Source organism: Ranitomeya variabilis, chromosome 2 (genome assembly GCF_051348905.1).
Source record: "Ranitomeya variabilis isolate aRanVar5 chromosome 2, aRanVar5.hap1, whole genome shotgun sequence".
NCBI classification, from domain to species: Eukaryota; Metazoa; Chordata; class Amphibia; order Anura; family Dendrobatidae; genus Ranitomeya; species Ranitomeya variabilis.
This window is the reverse complement of record NC_135233.1, coordinates 220150757-220167861: the sequence shown is the minus strand read 5'-3', so window position 1 is coordinate 220167861 and position 17105 is coordinate 220150757. Positions and strand designations below refer to the sequence as shown.

General features: G+C 42.4%; 1 protein-coding gene across 1 annotated transcript in view; it reads left to right on the top strand.

Annotated features, from left to right (window-relative positions):
* The window catches only part of LOC143804979 (protein bicaudal D homolog 2-like), a 71602-nt gene that overhangs the window by 22496 nt on the left and 32001 nt on the right, over window positions 1-17105 (top strand). Inside the window, exons 4-5 of the mRNA XM_077283662.1 lie at window positions 7679-7831; window positions 9229-9642. Of these exons, the coding sequence (XP_077139777.1) occupies window positions 7679-7831; window positions 9229-9642 (567 nt within the window). The remainder of the gene's footprint in view (window positions 1-7678; window positions 7832-9228; window positions 9643-17105) is intronic.

Below are 17105 nucleotides of genomic sequence, written 5' to 3'. Positions count from 1 at the left end.
TCAATACAAAGCTCTTCCATTCGGGATTTCAATAGCCCCACGTATATTTACGAAAATAATAGCGGAAATGATGGCCCACGTGAGGGAACAAGATATACTAATAATCCCTTACCTGGACGACTTTCTTATCGCAAGCAACTCAGCACAAAGTTGCAGGGAAAAGAGAGACCAAGTGATGACCATCCTGACGGACTTGGGATGGCTTATAAATGTAAAAAAATCGAAATTGGAACCCTGTCAAGTACAAGAGTTCCTAGGACTGACATTAGACTCTCGGGTCCAAGAATGCCGACTTCCGGGTCCCAAAAAAGACAACATATTGTCCATGATAGCGCGAACGTTACACAATCCCTCAATGACTCTAAGGAGAGCAATGTCGCTTCTGGGCTCTCTGTCCTCATGCCTACCAGCGATACCCTTCGCACAATTTCACACGAGAGCTTCAGTGGCACATCCTGGAATGGCAATTGTTACTAAAAAACAAATTAGAAAGCCGGCTCATCCTAGATTCATCAGTTATTCATTCCCTTCTTTGGTGGGGAAAAGACCAAAACCTGTCAAAGGGAGTCCCTTGGGTTCCAAATATCTCTCGGATAATAACAACTGATGCGAGCCCCAGAGGGTGGGGGGCCCACCTGGGGGACAAAGTAGCTCAGGGAAATTGGTCAGATCAAAAACTATTAGCATCCTCAAACCAAAAAGAACTTTGGGCGGTATATCATGCTCTTCTATTTTTCCTAGCCGACATTCAGGGACACCATGTCCGTATTCTTTCAGACAACAAAGTGACTGTAGCCTATATAAACCACCAGGGGGGAACAAGGTCTCGTTCACTGATGAGTTCTTCAGCCAAAATTATCAAACTGGCGGAAGAAAACTTACTATCCCTCTCGGCACTACACATCCAGGGTTCAAACAACGAAAGGGCAGATTACCTGAGCCGGACTCAGTTGAAACAAGGCGAGTGGTCCCTAAACCAATCCATCTACAATCAGATCACAAAAATGTGGGGGACACCAACAATAGACCTGTTCGCCAATTGCAAAAACAAAAAAGTAGGCAAATTTTGTTCTCTAAGCCCAGAAGGGAATCCCCAGGCTCTGGATGCTTTTCTGATTCCATGGACACACAAACTGGCATACGCTTTTCCGCCAACCATTCTGATTCCGGCAGTCATTCGGAAAGTCAGAGAGGACAAAACAAAAATGATCCTGATTGCCCCATTCTGGCCAAAAAGGGCATGGTTTTCCTGGCTAAGAATACTATCGATATCAGACCCGTGGGTTCTACCGGATATGCCAGACCTTCTACATCAAGGTCCAATCTTCCACCCACAGGAGTCGAACCTCCATTTGACAGCCTGGTTTTTGAACGGGGACTATTAAGAGAAAGGGGTTTCTCGGATAACTTAGTGACTACACTGTTAAAAAGTAGAAAACCCATCACTACTAAAATATATGGGAAGACATGGAGGAAATTCCTATCTGTCTCCAAGGTAAAGATACAGGACGGGCCTTCAATCCCTAAAATCCTTGAGTTCCTACAAAAAGGTCTGGAGCAGGGGTTGGCAGTCAGTACTCTTAAGGTACAAATAGCAGCTTTAGGAGCTCTATATAACCAAAACATTGCAGCTAACCCTTGGATAATAAGATTTATCAAGGCGGTTACAAGATCAAAACCCTTAGTTATTCAAAAGATACCCTCATGGGACCTAAATTTAGTCCTTTCAGCATTAACGGGCCCTCCATTTGAACCTATACAAACAATTCCCATAAAAACATTATCACTCAAAACTATTCTCTTAGTAGCATTAACATCTGCGCGCAGAATAAGTGACATTCAAGCCCTCTCCTCTAATCCACCTTTCACTAAGATCTTGGATGATAGTCACTCTTAGACCCGACCCAGCCTATTTGCCAAAAATGGCATCAAAATTTCATAGGTCACAAGAAGTATCCCTGCCATCTTTCTGTCCAAACCCGAAAAACGAGAGAGAACTAAACTTCCATAATCTAGACGTTAAAAGATGCCTAGTCCAATACCTAGATTCCACCAGGGAGTATAGGAAGGAAGGCTCTTTGTTTGTCTGTGTTCAGGGTCCCAGAAAAGGATTCCGGGCGTCCAAGGGGACTTTAGCCAGATGGATTAAGGAGGCAATAGCCTTGGCATATTCATCCTCGGGGAATACAATCCCGGATGGTATAAAAGCGCATTCCACAAGAGCAGTAGCTACCTCATGGGCTGAGAGGTCAGAGGTATCAATAGAGCAAATCTGTAAGGCGGCCACCTGGTCATCACCATCAACCTTTTTTAGGCACTATAGACTAAATCTAGCCTCTGTATCTGACTTAACCTTCGGACGAAGGGTCCTTGAGGCGGTGGTCCCTCCCTAAGCTTAATCTCTGCAATTCTCTCCGTAGTGCTGTCATGGGAGACCGAGAAAGTCATAGTTACTCACCGTTAACGGTGTTTCTCGGAGCCCATGACAGCACCTGCTTATTCCCTCCCATCACGAGTGCGGTGAGCACCTTTTTAAATATAATTTATATGATGTGTATACTATAGATTTAGGCACGGGGTTCCTCTATTAAGAAATGTTATAAAATAATGTTCTCTCTGTTGCAACTAACCTGGAGGTCCTCTGATGCTCTGTAAACCAACTGATGCGAGGGAGAGGTACCGCCCTTTTATCTGTAGGTTTCCTGTCCCTGAAGGGCGGATCCCCTCTCTCCGTAGTGCTGTCATGGGCTCCGAGAAACACCGTTAACGGTGAGTAACTATGACTTTTTTAATAGGGCTGATGTTAATATTCTGGGACAGAGCCAATAGTCATAAAGGTTCCCAGGCTATTATCAGCTCACAGCTGTTTGCTTAGCCTTTACTGGTTAGTCTACAGGGGAACCCCAGAAAAAAATTGACATTGGGCCCCCTATAAAATCGAGCCAGCAAAGGCTAGGGAGACAGCTGCAGGCTGATATTATTGGCCTGGGAAGGGCCCCCCCCCCCCCCCCAGGCTTAAAACAGCCACCCCAGAAATGGGGATCTCATAGATGCACCAATTCTGGCACTATGGCCTCGCTCTTCCCACTTGCCCTGTAGCGGTGGCAAGTGGGGTTGATGTCACCTTTGTATTGTCAGGTGACATCAAGCCCACGGCTTAGGTGTCTTGTAGACGTCTTTCCATTACTGTCTATTACTATCCCTATAGTTTAGGGGTGGGGAACCTTACTGGAACCGTCTCTCTGTCTGTCTCTATCTCTATCGTCCATTTAATACAGTGTCCCACGACTATCTCACGTGTACAACAGTCACATAGGGAGATGTGACCACTCTACATTGTCTCCGGCGATACACTGACAAGACGTGATCGCTCCCTCAGTGTATCACTGAGCCGCCGTGAGAGTTCACTGGAATACATCAGCTCCGGTGCTCTCACTTTCCGCACCGCTGCGTGGGAAAGTTCTCACAGCGGTAGTGCCGTAAGTGAGAGCACTGGAGCTGATGTATTCCAGTGAACTCACTGCGGCTCAGTGATACACTGAGCGATCACCTCCTGTCAGTTTATCGCCGGGTGAGATTGACGTGGGACACTCGGTTATTAAATGGACTACGGTGGAAAGTTGAGTATATGTTGGTTTATTTTTGATTATTTGCAGGAGACATGGGCGTCGGATTAGGTATTTGGTGCGTATGTATTGTGTATGTGAATATGTAAAACACTTTCATAATTTGATTGAACACATGCACCGGATGATGAGACTATTCTACCATCATCGGCTCATGCTGTATGTCATGTGACAAAAAATGTAGCCGGATGGGAGTATTAGTCCCATTAGATTACGCCTTTGGTGCACGCACGCACATATTCTCTGCCCGCACACTCCTCCTTTCTGACATTTCATTTCTGCAGCATTTTTGGCAGCAAATCCGCAAACCTTTACACCTGCATTTTTACTGCGAATTTGACTGATTCAATGGGTGCAGAAACATTGCAGATCCACAAAAAGAATTGACATGCTGTGGAAAATAGAACGCTGCAATTAAGGACGGAAAATTCCTGATCACGTGCATAACAATTAAGCAATGTTAATCAATAACATTCCTGAAGTAATTGCGTTTGTCCTTCTCCTCATTGGTAGACACAGGCTGTGGGTGTATGCTGCTGCCACTAGGAGGCTGATTGAATATTAAAATAAATAAATTAAAAAAAAAAAAAGGCTTGGAGAAACGCAACAAAATTGTGTGCACATATCCTTACATTTTTTATTTATTTTTTTATGCGCCATCCAACAAATCCTGCCCACTGTGCCATCGCCTTTTGGTCCGTGTTGTTCACATTCTCTTCATTTGTTTATTTGCCTTTTCATAATAAAGACATTATTATGCAGAGAGTACACAACCGCATGCTTTTTCATAAAGTTTATATTACTGTGCTATCTATCTCTATCCTTTAGAAGCATTGATTCCTGAGGTTTCCCTTTTAGGTTATGTACACGAGAAGCAAAGATTACACAGCCAATGAATCATTGGAAAGATTCATGTAATCTACATGTGGATTTATCTTTGTATTTTTCGTAGATTATTAAATCTGCAGTGAAAATCCACATTTATTAACTTGACATTTTTATTTTTTATCTGTCTGCTTGTTTATACATATCTTCTTGCAGATCTACCAAGGATTTTCCTCGATTATTTATTTATTTTCTCAGTAAAAAAAAGTCCCAAATCTCATCCTTGCACTGCTTTAACCCCTTAATGACAGCCAATACGTCTTTTAACTGACCTGAGATATGAGAATAGCCTCCCCATACAGGTGACAATCCAGCAGCTGTTGACTGTACATTATAGCTGACAACTTGCTGCATCAGCCACGATCAATGTTGGAACCATCCATATCTGTTTAACCCCTTAGATGCTGCTGTCAATAGTGACTACATCATTATAAATGGTTAACAGAGTGAGGGGGCTTCCTCTTTATCCAAACTGGTGCCCTCAGATCATGATTTTTTGGTCTTGATGTTTGCGATGGCAATTCACGATCAAATAGCGGCCTTAGAGTCTGCCGGCTGTTGTAATCTGTTCAGAAGTTAGAGGCATTTAGGTGGTAAAAATACACATTTTCATTTGTCATACCACTTTGCATTAATTCCTGTAAAGCACCTGAAGGGTTAATAAACTACCTGACAGCAGTTTTCAATATGTCAGGGGGTGCTGTTTTTAAAATGGTATCACGTTTGGGGGTTTCCCAATATATGGGACCCCTAAAGTCACTTCCAACATGGATAAGTCCCTAAAAAATAAATTTTGTAAATTTCCTTGAAAAAATGAAAATTTGCTGCTACATTTTTAAACCTCCTAAAATGCTAACAAAATAAAATAACATTTTACAAATGGTGCTGATGTAAAGCCGACATGTGGGAAATGTTATTTATTAATGGTTTGCTGTGGTATGACTATCTGGATTACAGGGATAATCATTCAAATTTAGAAAATTGCAAATTTTTTAACATTTTTCTCAAATTATATTTTTTAATAAATAAACACTAAATATATTGACTTAAATTTACCATTATCATAAAGTATAATGTGTCACGAAAAAACAATCTAAAAATCACTGGGATTTGTTAAAGCGTTGCAGAGTTATTACCACATAAAGTGACACTGGTCAGATTTCAAAAATTTGGCTCCGTCACTAAGGGGTTAAAAACAAACTAAGTGCAATATCTTCATGTAAATTGACTGGAGGTGCAGATTTTAATTCTGAATATGTAAAGTTATGCACCGAATATTCATAGAATCCTTATTTAAAGAGAAACCGTCAGCAGATTTTTGTTATGTAATCTAACAGCAGCATGCTGTAAAAGCAGAGAATCTGATTACAGCGATTTTTATTACTTGCTGTTATTTTGATGGATCTGTTTTCTCTGCTGCAGAGCTCGGAATGCTGAGCCGTGTATAACCCCGCCCACCCCCCTGATTGGCCACTTCCTGTGTATACTGTGCATTGACAGTAAGCTGCTAATCACTGGTGAGGTTGTGAGGCACCTAGTCCTGTAGTGATATTCTCCTGCTGATAAAATACTGATTTTATTGAAACCGCAACACAGATCCTAGTGAGTGACCTGTTGCTGAATTCAGGGTCCCAGCCTCTACATGATGATGCTCTCGGATTACATATCGGAAACTGCTGACAGATTCCCTTTAATTAGTACGCTTAGTTTCTACTGTATCTACTCTGCTTTCATGGGCTTGTCAAATGTGTATACAGTGACTGGCTTCCCTGCTAGTAAGATAAGATGCAGGGATCTCCCCATATCTCTGTATATAGGGATGACACGGACTCTTACCACAAGGACTCTACCTGCTGAGCACAACGTCGCAGTGTAGTGGACCGCAGAAAGTAATTTCTACTAATAGTCAAATGTAAGAATTATTGAGTGAGGTTGACGCTATAGACGTAGGACACCTTGTGAGATCACAGCGCCGAGTAGGGCCTAAACAATGGTAAGGGCATGCTGAGGGTTGTTGTTCACCAGGTTACAGTGCTGCAGACCTCACAAGTGATGGGAGAACTGAGAGCCAGTCACAGGCAGAATACTCAGTGACCCATGTGCCGTCATGGCCGATTGTACTTTCTTTTCTCTGTTTGGTCCAGACTTTCTTTGAGTTATGTTTTCCACCCAAACATCTTTAGATCATCACTTGCGCTGCAGATCCTCATCTTATACGGTTGTGAAAATTTTCATTGTGCCCCCTAATTATAACACTGCCTACACTGTACCCCCTAAAAAATAACACTGCCACACATTGTGCCCCCTGAAAAATAAATAGTGCCATAGTGTTCCCCCTAATATAATGCTATACACTGTGCTCCCTGGAAATTATACTGCTGGTATGTGACCCCCATGTGCAGGACGTTGCAGTAGTTTAGTGGTCGGAACCATGGACACCTAGGCTACTGCAATGCCCTGCACTTGGGGTAAGCAACATAGCAAATCAGAAGAACCATACTAGATTTCTGTTGATGCCCTCTTTAATTGGGCATTTTTTTTTTAAATAAGATATATTGTTTTACAGTAAATTGCAGTTCTGTACAAAAAAATACAAATATTACCAATTGATATGTGGCGGCTCCTTGCCTGCTTGTTAACAATGTTGGAGGATGGGTGAATTTCCCCTCTTCCCGAATTGTAAAATATAACCTTTTTCAATTAAAGAATTATGTAAAGAAAAAAATAAATATATTTCCCTCTTTCTGTAAAACTACTTGGATGCTGCAGTCGGCTTTAAAGGGAACTGGTCACCAGAAAAAAAAATGTTAACCCCATACCTGCAGGTTAATAGCACTATTATCCTGCCCAGCGCCCTCACTTAGCGAGAAAATGAACGTTATTTCTCTTCTCCCCAGCAGCGGTCCGGTTTCAGTCATGGGGTCGGCGCTGGTTTAGTCACCGTTCCTGAGTATAGAGAACGCCGACTGTAACTCTGCCTCCTGCTCTGACACTGTCTCTGCATTGGGGTCGGCTGTCAGTCTGTCCCGGAGCTGCGGTGCACCCCAACGGGGCCACTAAACGGGCACCAAAACACCACGTGGAAGTGCCATAAGGTGTTCAGGGGGAAAAATGATATGTAAATCGTATTCACTGTAACATTTGGCATGTTTGTTTCCAAACTATAGGAAAGCCAGGACACCGATAAAGAGAAAGTGCAACTGCGGGAGGAAATAAAACAGTGCAAAATTAGAGAAATGCGACATTTCCGAGACTTCTCTGAACTGGAAGAAGAAAATATCTCTCTGCTGAAACAAGCGTCTGTATTAAAGGAAAACCAGGTGGTTATTTTACAATATATATATATATATATATTTTATATAAATACCGTATTTTCCAGCGTATAAGACGACTTTTTAACCCCTAAAAATTGTCCCAAAAGTCAGGGGTCGTCTTATACGCCGGGTACGGCGTGTGCAGGGAACGATCCTGGATGTTCCCAGGGTCTGAAGGAGAGGAGACTCTCCTTCAGGCCCTGGGATCCATATTCATGTAAAAAATAAAGAATAAAAAATATTGATATACTCACCCCTCCGACGAACCCTGGCTGTCACCGCTGCAAGCGTCTGCCTCCGTTCCTAAGAATGCAGTGAGTGAAGGACCTTCGATGACGTCGCGGTCATGTGAGCTGTCAGGTGACCGGTCACCTGACCGACGTCATCGAAGGTCCTTCACTCACTGCTTTCTTGGGAACAGAGGCAGACGCTTGCAGCGGTGACAGCCAGGGTTCGTCGGAGGGGTGAGTATATCAATATTTTTTATTCTTTATTTTTTACATGAATATGGATCCCAGGGCCTGAAGGAGAGTCTCCTCTCCTCCAGACCCTGGGAACCACACGCCGTATAAGATGACCCCCGTCTTATGGAATTTGGGATATGCCCGCCGTATATTTTATATGGAAAAGTTGGGGGTCGTCTTATACGCCCAGTCGTCTTATACACCAGAAAATACGGTATTTGGTTATTATAATAAATTCTTGCACTGCACTGGGCCCATTTTAAGATGGCCATGTTTGATATTGGAGAACCCTCTTTAAATCTTAGTCATTAATATAGATATATTTTTTCCACTATAAATTCCTAGTTGGCAGGATCTGATCACTGTCCTTCATGTTTTATCCCAGGGACTAAAATTATACTTCTGGGCGGGGGAAGCTTTTTATGGTCGGGGTTTTGAATGTGATGCATAAAACACAATGACTTTTGTGAGTTGGAGCCATGAGAACCATCACATGTACATTATGGTGGATTTAATATCGGACTACTATCCCCTGGGAATAAAGTGACCATTTTTTATTGAATAACTTCAAGCCGAGATCTTGAAAACCATGTGAAGTTAGCAAAAAAAAAATTGGAAATCTGAATCAAGTGATCCTGCCACCAATATCGCAAAGTAGATGCCCAGATATATGAATAAATAAACTTAGTAAGTTACATGCTACAAATGGCCTTGTGTCCGTTGGATGTTCCCTGCCCTCTGCTTTTGATTGATGTCGCCTGTAGGCTTTTGCACGGGACGTCCATCACTAGAAGAAAGGGGTTTCCACTGATAATTCGGGACACTTCCTACATGACTGAACAACCAGGGAACACTTAGTTGCTCATTCGCTAGTAGGTTTATACTTTATTGTCCACTATTTGTGAGTTGTTTGGTTAATAACCCACGTTTTCTTCTCAGGTGGATTATGAAAGCATAAAACATGAACTGAAACGAAAAGATGAAGAAATTGACATTTTGAACGGCCAGCTAGACGAGCTGGTGCGGCTGAAGGACATCGCCGAGCGTCAGCTTGAGGAGGCCTTGGAGTCATTAAAGAGCGAAAGGGAACAAAAAAACGAACTCCGGAGAGAGTTGTCCAGTTACCTCAGCTACGACTCCATAGGAAACATCCAGACGAACTTAGAAGACCTGAACGAAGAGGAGTTCGACAGCGGATACAACTCCGGTGGCCTAAACAAGTCAAGTGGAGAAATCCTGATGTCCACGCCCCGCAACAGCGACGTCTTCCATCCCGGCCCTAAACTGGCTTCCGACCTCTTCACTGAACTCAGCCTGACGGAAATTCAGAAACTCAAGCAGCAATTATTGCAGGTATTTCTCCTTCTCTCCTCCATTGTCAAATGCAGCGTGCGCCGTGTTTATAAGCGGATCAAGGCTTCGTAGACCTCAAGAATCAGTCATGTTTTGTGTGCTAGAAGCATTCATGGTTTTAACTTGCAATAAAGCTTTTTTTTTTTGCCAGCGCAAATTGAGGTTCTGTGGACGACTCTTACTAGGACGGATGAATGTTCTGCCTCTAGGAACGAAGACTGTCACATGTTAGTCAGGAGGCCGCCTTGTGCTTGAGGGCATCCTGTTATGCAATGCACACGCTTTCCCATGTAGAAATCATTTAATAAATGTAAGGGCGGGTTTGAGACTAAAAGGTTGGGTCCTCACACTTATTTAGCCGTCCCATTCCCCTAGTGACCACAGCACGGCTTCACCCGCACAGAGGGACCATAGCAAGACCTCCACTTTTGCACACGTACTTACGACATGCTGCTGCCAGAAAAACGCATCCAGCAATATAACTCACAAATATATCAACTTTATGAAATACAAAATTTAACACATTTTGTTTATATAAAAAAAAAAAAAAAGTAGCTCAGTGTAGGGCTAACAAACCTGCCAAGTCTACAAACAGTATATAATTAGTATGCCCACATATATATTGCAGTACCTTCCTTAGTGGTTAACATCAGGATACAGTATAGGGGGCTAACCTGATTATTAATAATGTGGAGCCCTGTCTGGTGCATCGCCCCTGCACTCCCAAAAACCGTTTAACCCCTTCGTGACATGCGCCGTACTAGTACGGCGCTGCCGGCACTGCATTAGTGCCAGCCGCAGTACTAGTACGGCGCCCCGATCACCGCGGTCTCACGCTGAGCGCCGCGGTGATCGGGTGCGGGTGTCAGCTGTATATGACAGCTGACACCCCGCAGCAATGCCCACGATCGGCGCTGTCGCCGATCGCGGGCATTTAACCCCTCTGATGCCGCTGTCAATAGTGACAGCGGCATAGAGGGGGATCGCGCAGGGACGGGGGCTCCCTGCGCTCTCCCACCGGAGCAGCGCGATGAGATCGCGCTGCTCCGGTGACCTGGAAGGAGTCCCCGGATCCAAGATGGCCGCGGGACTCCTTCCGGGTCATAAGATGACCCTGCTTGCCGGCGTCTGCTGAGAATCCTCATAGCAGGCGCCGGCAAGCCTCTGTTACGTGCCTGTCACATCGGTGATCAGACCGAGTGCTATGCACACGGTCTGATCACCGATCTGTGATGTCCCCTCCTGGGACAAAGTAAAAAAGTAAAAAAAAATTTTTTCCAAATGTGTAAAAAAAAAAAAAAAAAAAAAAAAAAAAAAAAATTCCTAAATAAAGAAAAAAAAAATAAATATATTCCCATAAATACATTTCTTTATCTAAATAAAAAAAACACCACACAATAAGAGTACACATATTTAGTATCGCCGCGTCCGTAACAACCCCACCTATAAAACTATATCACTAGTTAACCCCTTCAGTGAACACCGTAAAAAAAAAAAAAAAAAAAAGAGGCAAAAAACAACGCTTTATTCTCATACCGCCAAACAAAAAGTGGAATAACACGCGATCAAAAAGACGGATATAAATAACCATGGTACCGCTGAAAACGTCATCTTGTCCCGCAAAAAAAAAGCTGCCATACAGCATCATCAGCAGAAAAATAAAAAAGTTATAGCTCTCAGAATAAAGCGATGCAAAAACAATTATTTTTTATATAAAATAGTTTTTATTGTGTAAAAGCGCCAAAACATAAAAAAATTATATAAATGAGTTATCGCTGTAATCGTACTGACCCGAAGAATAAAACTGCTTTATCCTTTTTACCAAACGCGGAACGGTATAAACGCACCCCCTAAAAGAATTTCAGGAATTGCTGGTTTTTGTTCATTCCGCCTCCCAAAAATCGGAATAAAAAGCGATCAAAAAATGTCATGTACCCGAAAATGGTACCAGCAAAAACGTCAACTCGTCCCGCAAAAAACAAGATCTCACATGACTCTGTGGACCAAAATATGGAAAAATTATAGCTCTCAAAATGTGGTGATGCAAAAACTATTGTTTGCAATAAAAAGCGTCTTTTAGTGTGTGACGGCTGCCAACCATAAAAATCCGCCCAAAAAACGCTATATAAGTAAATCAAATCCCCCTTCATCACCCCCTTAGTTAGGAAAAATAATAAAATTTTAAAAAATATATTTATTTCCATTTTCCCGTTAGGCTACTTTCACACTAGCGTCGGTACGGGGCCGTCGCGCTGCGTCGGCCCGACATACCGACGCATACTGTGCAAGCGCCGCACAACGGGGGCAGCGGATGCTGTTTTTCCACGCATCCGCTGCCCCATTGTGAGGTGCGGGGAGGTGGGGGCGGAGTTCCAGCCGCGCATGCGCGGTCGGAAATGGTGGACCTTCGGCACAAAAAAAGTTACATGTAACGTTTGTTGCTGCCGGCTGTCCGCCACAACACGACGCAACCGTCGCACGACGCTTGCGACGTGTGTCAATACGTCGCTAATGTTAGTCTATGGGGAAAAAACGCATCCTGCAGATGACTTTGCAGGATGCGTTTTTTCGCCAAAACGACGCATTGCGACGTATGCAAAAAAACGCTAGTGTGAAAGTAGGGCTAGGGTTAGGACTAGGGTTAGGGTTGGGGTTAGGGTGTCAGTTAGAATTGGGGAGTTTTCACTGTTTAGGCACATCAGGGGCTCTCCAAACGCGACATGGCGTCCGATCTCAACGCGTTTGTTTGCGTTAAAAACGCATGCGTTTTTATAGAAAAAAAACAGAACACACTGAAAAGTCACCCACCACCATCAAGGTGATAAAGGGATCCAAACCCTAACCCTACCCCTAAACTCATCCCTAACCGTTTAATGAACATTTTCTGACAGTCATAGTGCCACGTATTTCAGTGCCACGTATTTCAGTGCCACGTATTTCAGTGCCACGTATTTCAGTGCCACGATATTTCAGTGCCACGATATTTCAGTGCCACGATATTTCAGTGCCACGATATTTCAGTGCCACGGTATTTCAGTGCCACGGTATTTCAGTGAAATACGTGGCACTGAAATATCGTGGCATTTACGTGAAATACGTGGCACTTAAATACGTGGCACTTAAATACGTGGCACTTAAATACGTGGCACTTAAATACGTGGCACTTAAATACGTGGCACTTAAATACGTGGCACTTAAATACGTGGCACTTAAATACGTGGCACTTAAATACGTGGCACTTAAATACGTGGCACTTAAATACGTGGCACTTAAATACGTGGCACTTAAATACGTGGCACTTAAATACGTGGCACTTAAATACGTGGCACTTAAATACGTGGCACTTAAATACGTGGCACTTAAATACGTGGCACTTAAATACGTGGCACTTAAATACGTGGCACTTAAATACGTGGCACTTAAATACGTGGCACTTAAATACGTGGCACTTAAATACGTGGCACTTAAATACGTGGCACTTAAATATCGTGGCATGTACATGAAATACGTGGCACTTATATACGTGGCACTTATATACGTGGCACTTATATACGTGGCCACTGAAATATCGTGGCACTTATATACGTATATACGTATATACGTATATAAACGTATTTCAGTGCCACGTATTTCAGTGCCACGTATTTCAGGTTAGGGGTAGGGTTAGGGGTAGGGTTAGGGTTTTTTGGTTTTTTCTTGTTTTCTTGTGTTTTTCTATAAAAACGCATGCGTCTAAAAAAACGCATGCGTTTTACCGCGATTACATGCGTTTTTTCACACATGCGTTTTTAAAAAAAACGCAAGTGTGAAACCAGCCTTATCCTTGGGAAAATAAAAACATGGGGGCTAAAATATAATTTTCGTGGAAAAAAATATATTTTTTATTTTCATGGCTCTGCGTGATAAACTGTAGTGAAACACTTGTTGGTTCAAAGTTCTCACAACACATCTAGATAAGTTCCGTGGGGGGTCTAGTTTCCAATATGGGGTCACTTGTGGGGGGTTTCTACTGTTTAGGTACATCAGGGGCTCTGCAAATGCAACATGACACCTGCAGACCAATCCATCTAAGTCTGCATTTCAAACGGCGCTCCTTCCCTTCCGAGCTCTGCCATGCGCCCAAACAGTGGTTCCCCCCCATATATGGGGTATCAGCGTACTCAGGACAAATTGCACAACAACTTTTGTTGTCCAATTTCTCCTGTTACCCTTGGGAAAATAAAAATGTGGGGGCTAAAATATAATTTTTGTGGAAAAAAAAATATTTTTTATTTTCACGGCTCTGCGTGTTAAACTGTAGTGAAACACTTGTTGGTTCAAAGTTCTCACAACACATCTAGATAAGTTCCGTGGGGGGTCTAGTTTCCAATATGGGGTCACTTGTGGGGGTTTTCTACTGTTTATGTACATCAGGGGCTCTGCAAATGCAACATGACACCTGCAGACCAATCCATCTAAGTCTGCATTTCAAACGGCGCTCCTTCCCTTCCGAGCTCTGCCGTGCGCCCAAACAGTGGTTCCCCCCAATGTATGGGGTATCAGCGTACTCAGGACAAATTGGACAATAACTTTTGTGGTCCAATTTCTCCTGTTACCCTTGGGGGGAAAAAAATTGCGGGCTAAAACATCATTTTGTGGAAAGAAAAAATGATTTTTTGATTTTCACAGCGCTACATTCTAAACTTTAGTGAAACAACTGGGGGTTAAAAGTGCTCACCACACATCTAAATAAGTTCCTTAGGGGGTCTTCTTTCCAAAATGGTGTCACTTGTGGGGGTTTCCACTGTTTAGGCACGTCAGGGGCTCTCCAAACACGACATGGGTTCCGATCTCAATTCCAGCCAATTTTACATTGAAAAGTCAAATGGCGCTCCTTCCCTTCCGAGCTCTGCCATGCGCCCAAACAGTGGTTTATCCCCATATATGAAGTATCAGCGTACTCAGGACAAATTGCACAACAACTTTTGGGGTCCAATTTATCCTGCTACCCTTGGGAAAATAAAAAAATTGGGGCAAAAATATCATTTTTTGTGAAAATTAATATTAATTTTTTTTTACGGCTCTACATTATAAACTTCTGTGAAGCACTTGGAGGTTCAAAGTGCTCACCACACATCTAGATTAGTTCCTTAGAGGGTCTACTTTCCAAAATGGTGTCACTTCTGGGGGTTTCCACTGTTTAGGCACGTCAGGGGCTCTCCAAACACGACATGGGTTCCGATCTCAATTCCAGCCAATTTTGCATTGAAAAGTCAAATGGCGGTCCTTCCCTTCCGAGCTCTGCCATGCGCCCAAACAGTGGTTTATCCCCATATATGAAGTATCAGCGTACTCAGGACAAATTGCACAACAACTTTTGGGGTCCAATTTATCCTGCTACCCTTGGGAAAATAAAAAATTTGGGGCAAAAATATCATTTTTTGTGAAAATTAATATTAATTTTTTTTTACGGCTCTACATTATAAACTTCTGTGAAGCACTTGGAGGTTCAAAGTGCTCACCACACATCTAGATTAGTTCCTTAGAGGGTCTACTTTCCAAAATGGTGTCACTTGTGGGGGTTTCCACTGTTTAGGCACGTCAGGGGCTCTCCAAACACGACATGGGTTCCGATCTCAATTCCAGCCAATTTTGCATTGAAAAGTCAAATGGCGCTCCTTCCCTTCCGAGCTCTGCCATGTGCCCAATCAATGGTTTACCCCAACATGTGGGGTATCGGCGTACTCAGGACAAATTGTACAACAACTTTTTTGGTCCAATTTCTCCTGTTACCCTTGGTAAAATAAAACAAATTGGATCTGAAGTAAAAATTTTGTGAAAAAAAAGTTAAATGTTCAATTTTTTTTAAACATTCCAAAAATTCCTGTGAAGCACCTGAAGGGTTAATAAACTTTTTGAATGTGGTTTAGAGTACCTTGAGGGGTGCAGTTTTTAGAATGGTGTCACTTTTGGACATTTTCTGTCATATAGACCCCTCAAAGTCACTTCAAGTGTGAGGTGGTCCGTAAAAAAAATGGTTTTGCAAATTTTGTTGCAAAAATGAGAAATCGCTGGTCAACTTTTAACCCTTATAACTCCCTAACAAAAAAAAATTATGTTTCCAAAATTGTGCTGATGTAAAGCAGACATGTCGGAAATGTTGTTTATTAACTATATTATGTGATATAACTCTCTAATTTAAGGGCATAAAAACGAAAAATTTGAAAATTGCTAAATTTTCATAATTTTCGACAAATTTCTGTTTTTTTCACAAATAAATGAAAGTCATATCGAAGAAGTTTTACCACTATCATAAAGTACAATATGTCACGAGAAAACAATCTCAGAATCACCAGGATCCGTTGAAGCGTTTCAGAGTTATGACCTCATAAAGTGACAGTGGTCAGAATTGTAAAAATTGGCCGTGTCACTTAGGTGAAAACAGGCTTTGGGGTGAAGGGGTTAACCCAGTTTCCTCAGGGTGCATTTCATGAGGCCCCTGACAAAGCTGGGTGAAACACATCTTGGTTCGCAGGTCTCCACATTATTACTATGTAAGTTTGCCTCCTATAATCTTCTATCCTGATGAATGTTAACCATTAGGGAATGTAGTTCAATAGATATGTGGCCATATTAACTATATAGGGTTTATAGCCTTGGCAGGTTTGTTAGCTCTCCGTTGAGCTACTCTGTTTGGCAAAACCGTTATATAAATTTTATTAAGTATAAAATATATATTTGAGATTTTGTAGCACCATTTTCCTTTTTGGTTATCTCCTGATACTTAGGTGCAGCTCTTATTCAGCCAGATACTTCTTGGTTTATAGGAATATCGGTTGGTCCTAATACAGCAATACATACTGTTACCAACTGTCTGAAGCCTCCAGCATTGGAAATCTGGTGAAGTCACCCACCCAACAAATGCTTAACATGCAGGCAGCAATAGCCTCTTCACCATTTGTCTTTTTTTTTTTTCTTTTTTTTTTCCCCCCCTTCTCATTTTAGAAAAACTAGCATGTCTGATTTACTATGGGTGCACTTGCATTGGGTGAACGAGTGTTGCTAGTAACACTATTTTCCCTAATTATCAACCGCCGCAGAAAGATTTCCAGTTCTCCCAAATCACACATCGCTTTAATTATTTTCACCCAATGAATGAACGTTTTCTTTAAAATTGTCATTCTCGGCAGCACATCGCCTTGTGTTTACAGGATTAGTGCTGCCGAGAACGATGAGTCTATGCTCTCAGAATGATCTGTTACTGGTCAACCTGTCTAAACAGGCTGCTGAACGACCACCGATCTACAAATATGTAGCTGATCAGAGGTCACTTAGTTGTGCAGTGTAAATGCACCCAAATACCTTAGCACATCGAGATGTAGTTCTGACGTAAAAAAAAAAAAAAAAAATCCCCAAACCAGGACAGATAACAGCATGATACAGGATCGGAGAGCCTGATTCCAGGTATGGGTCACACTAGGCTG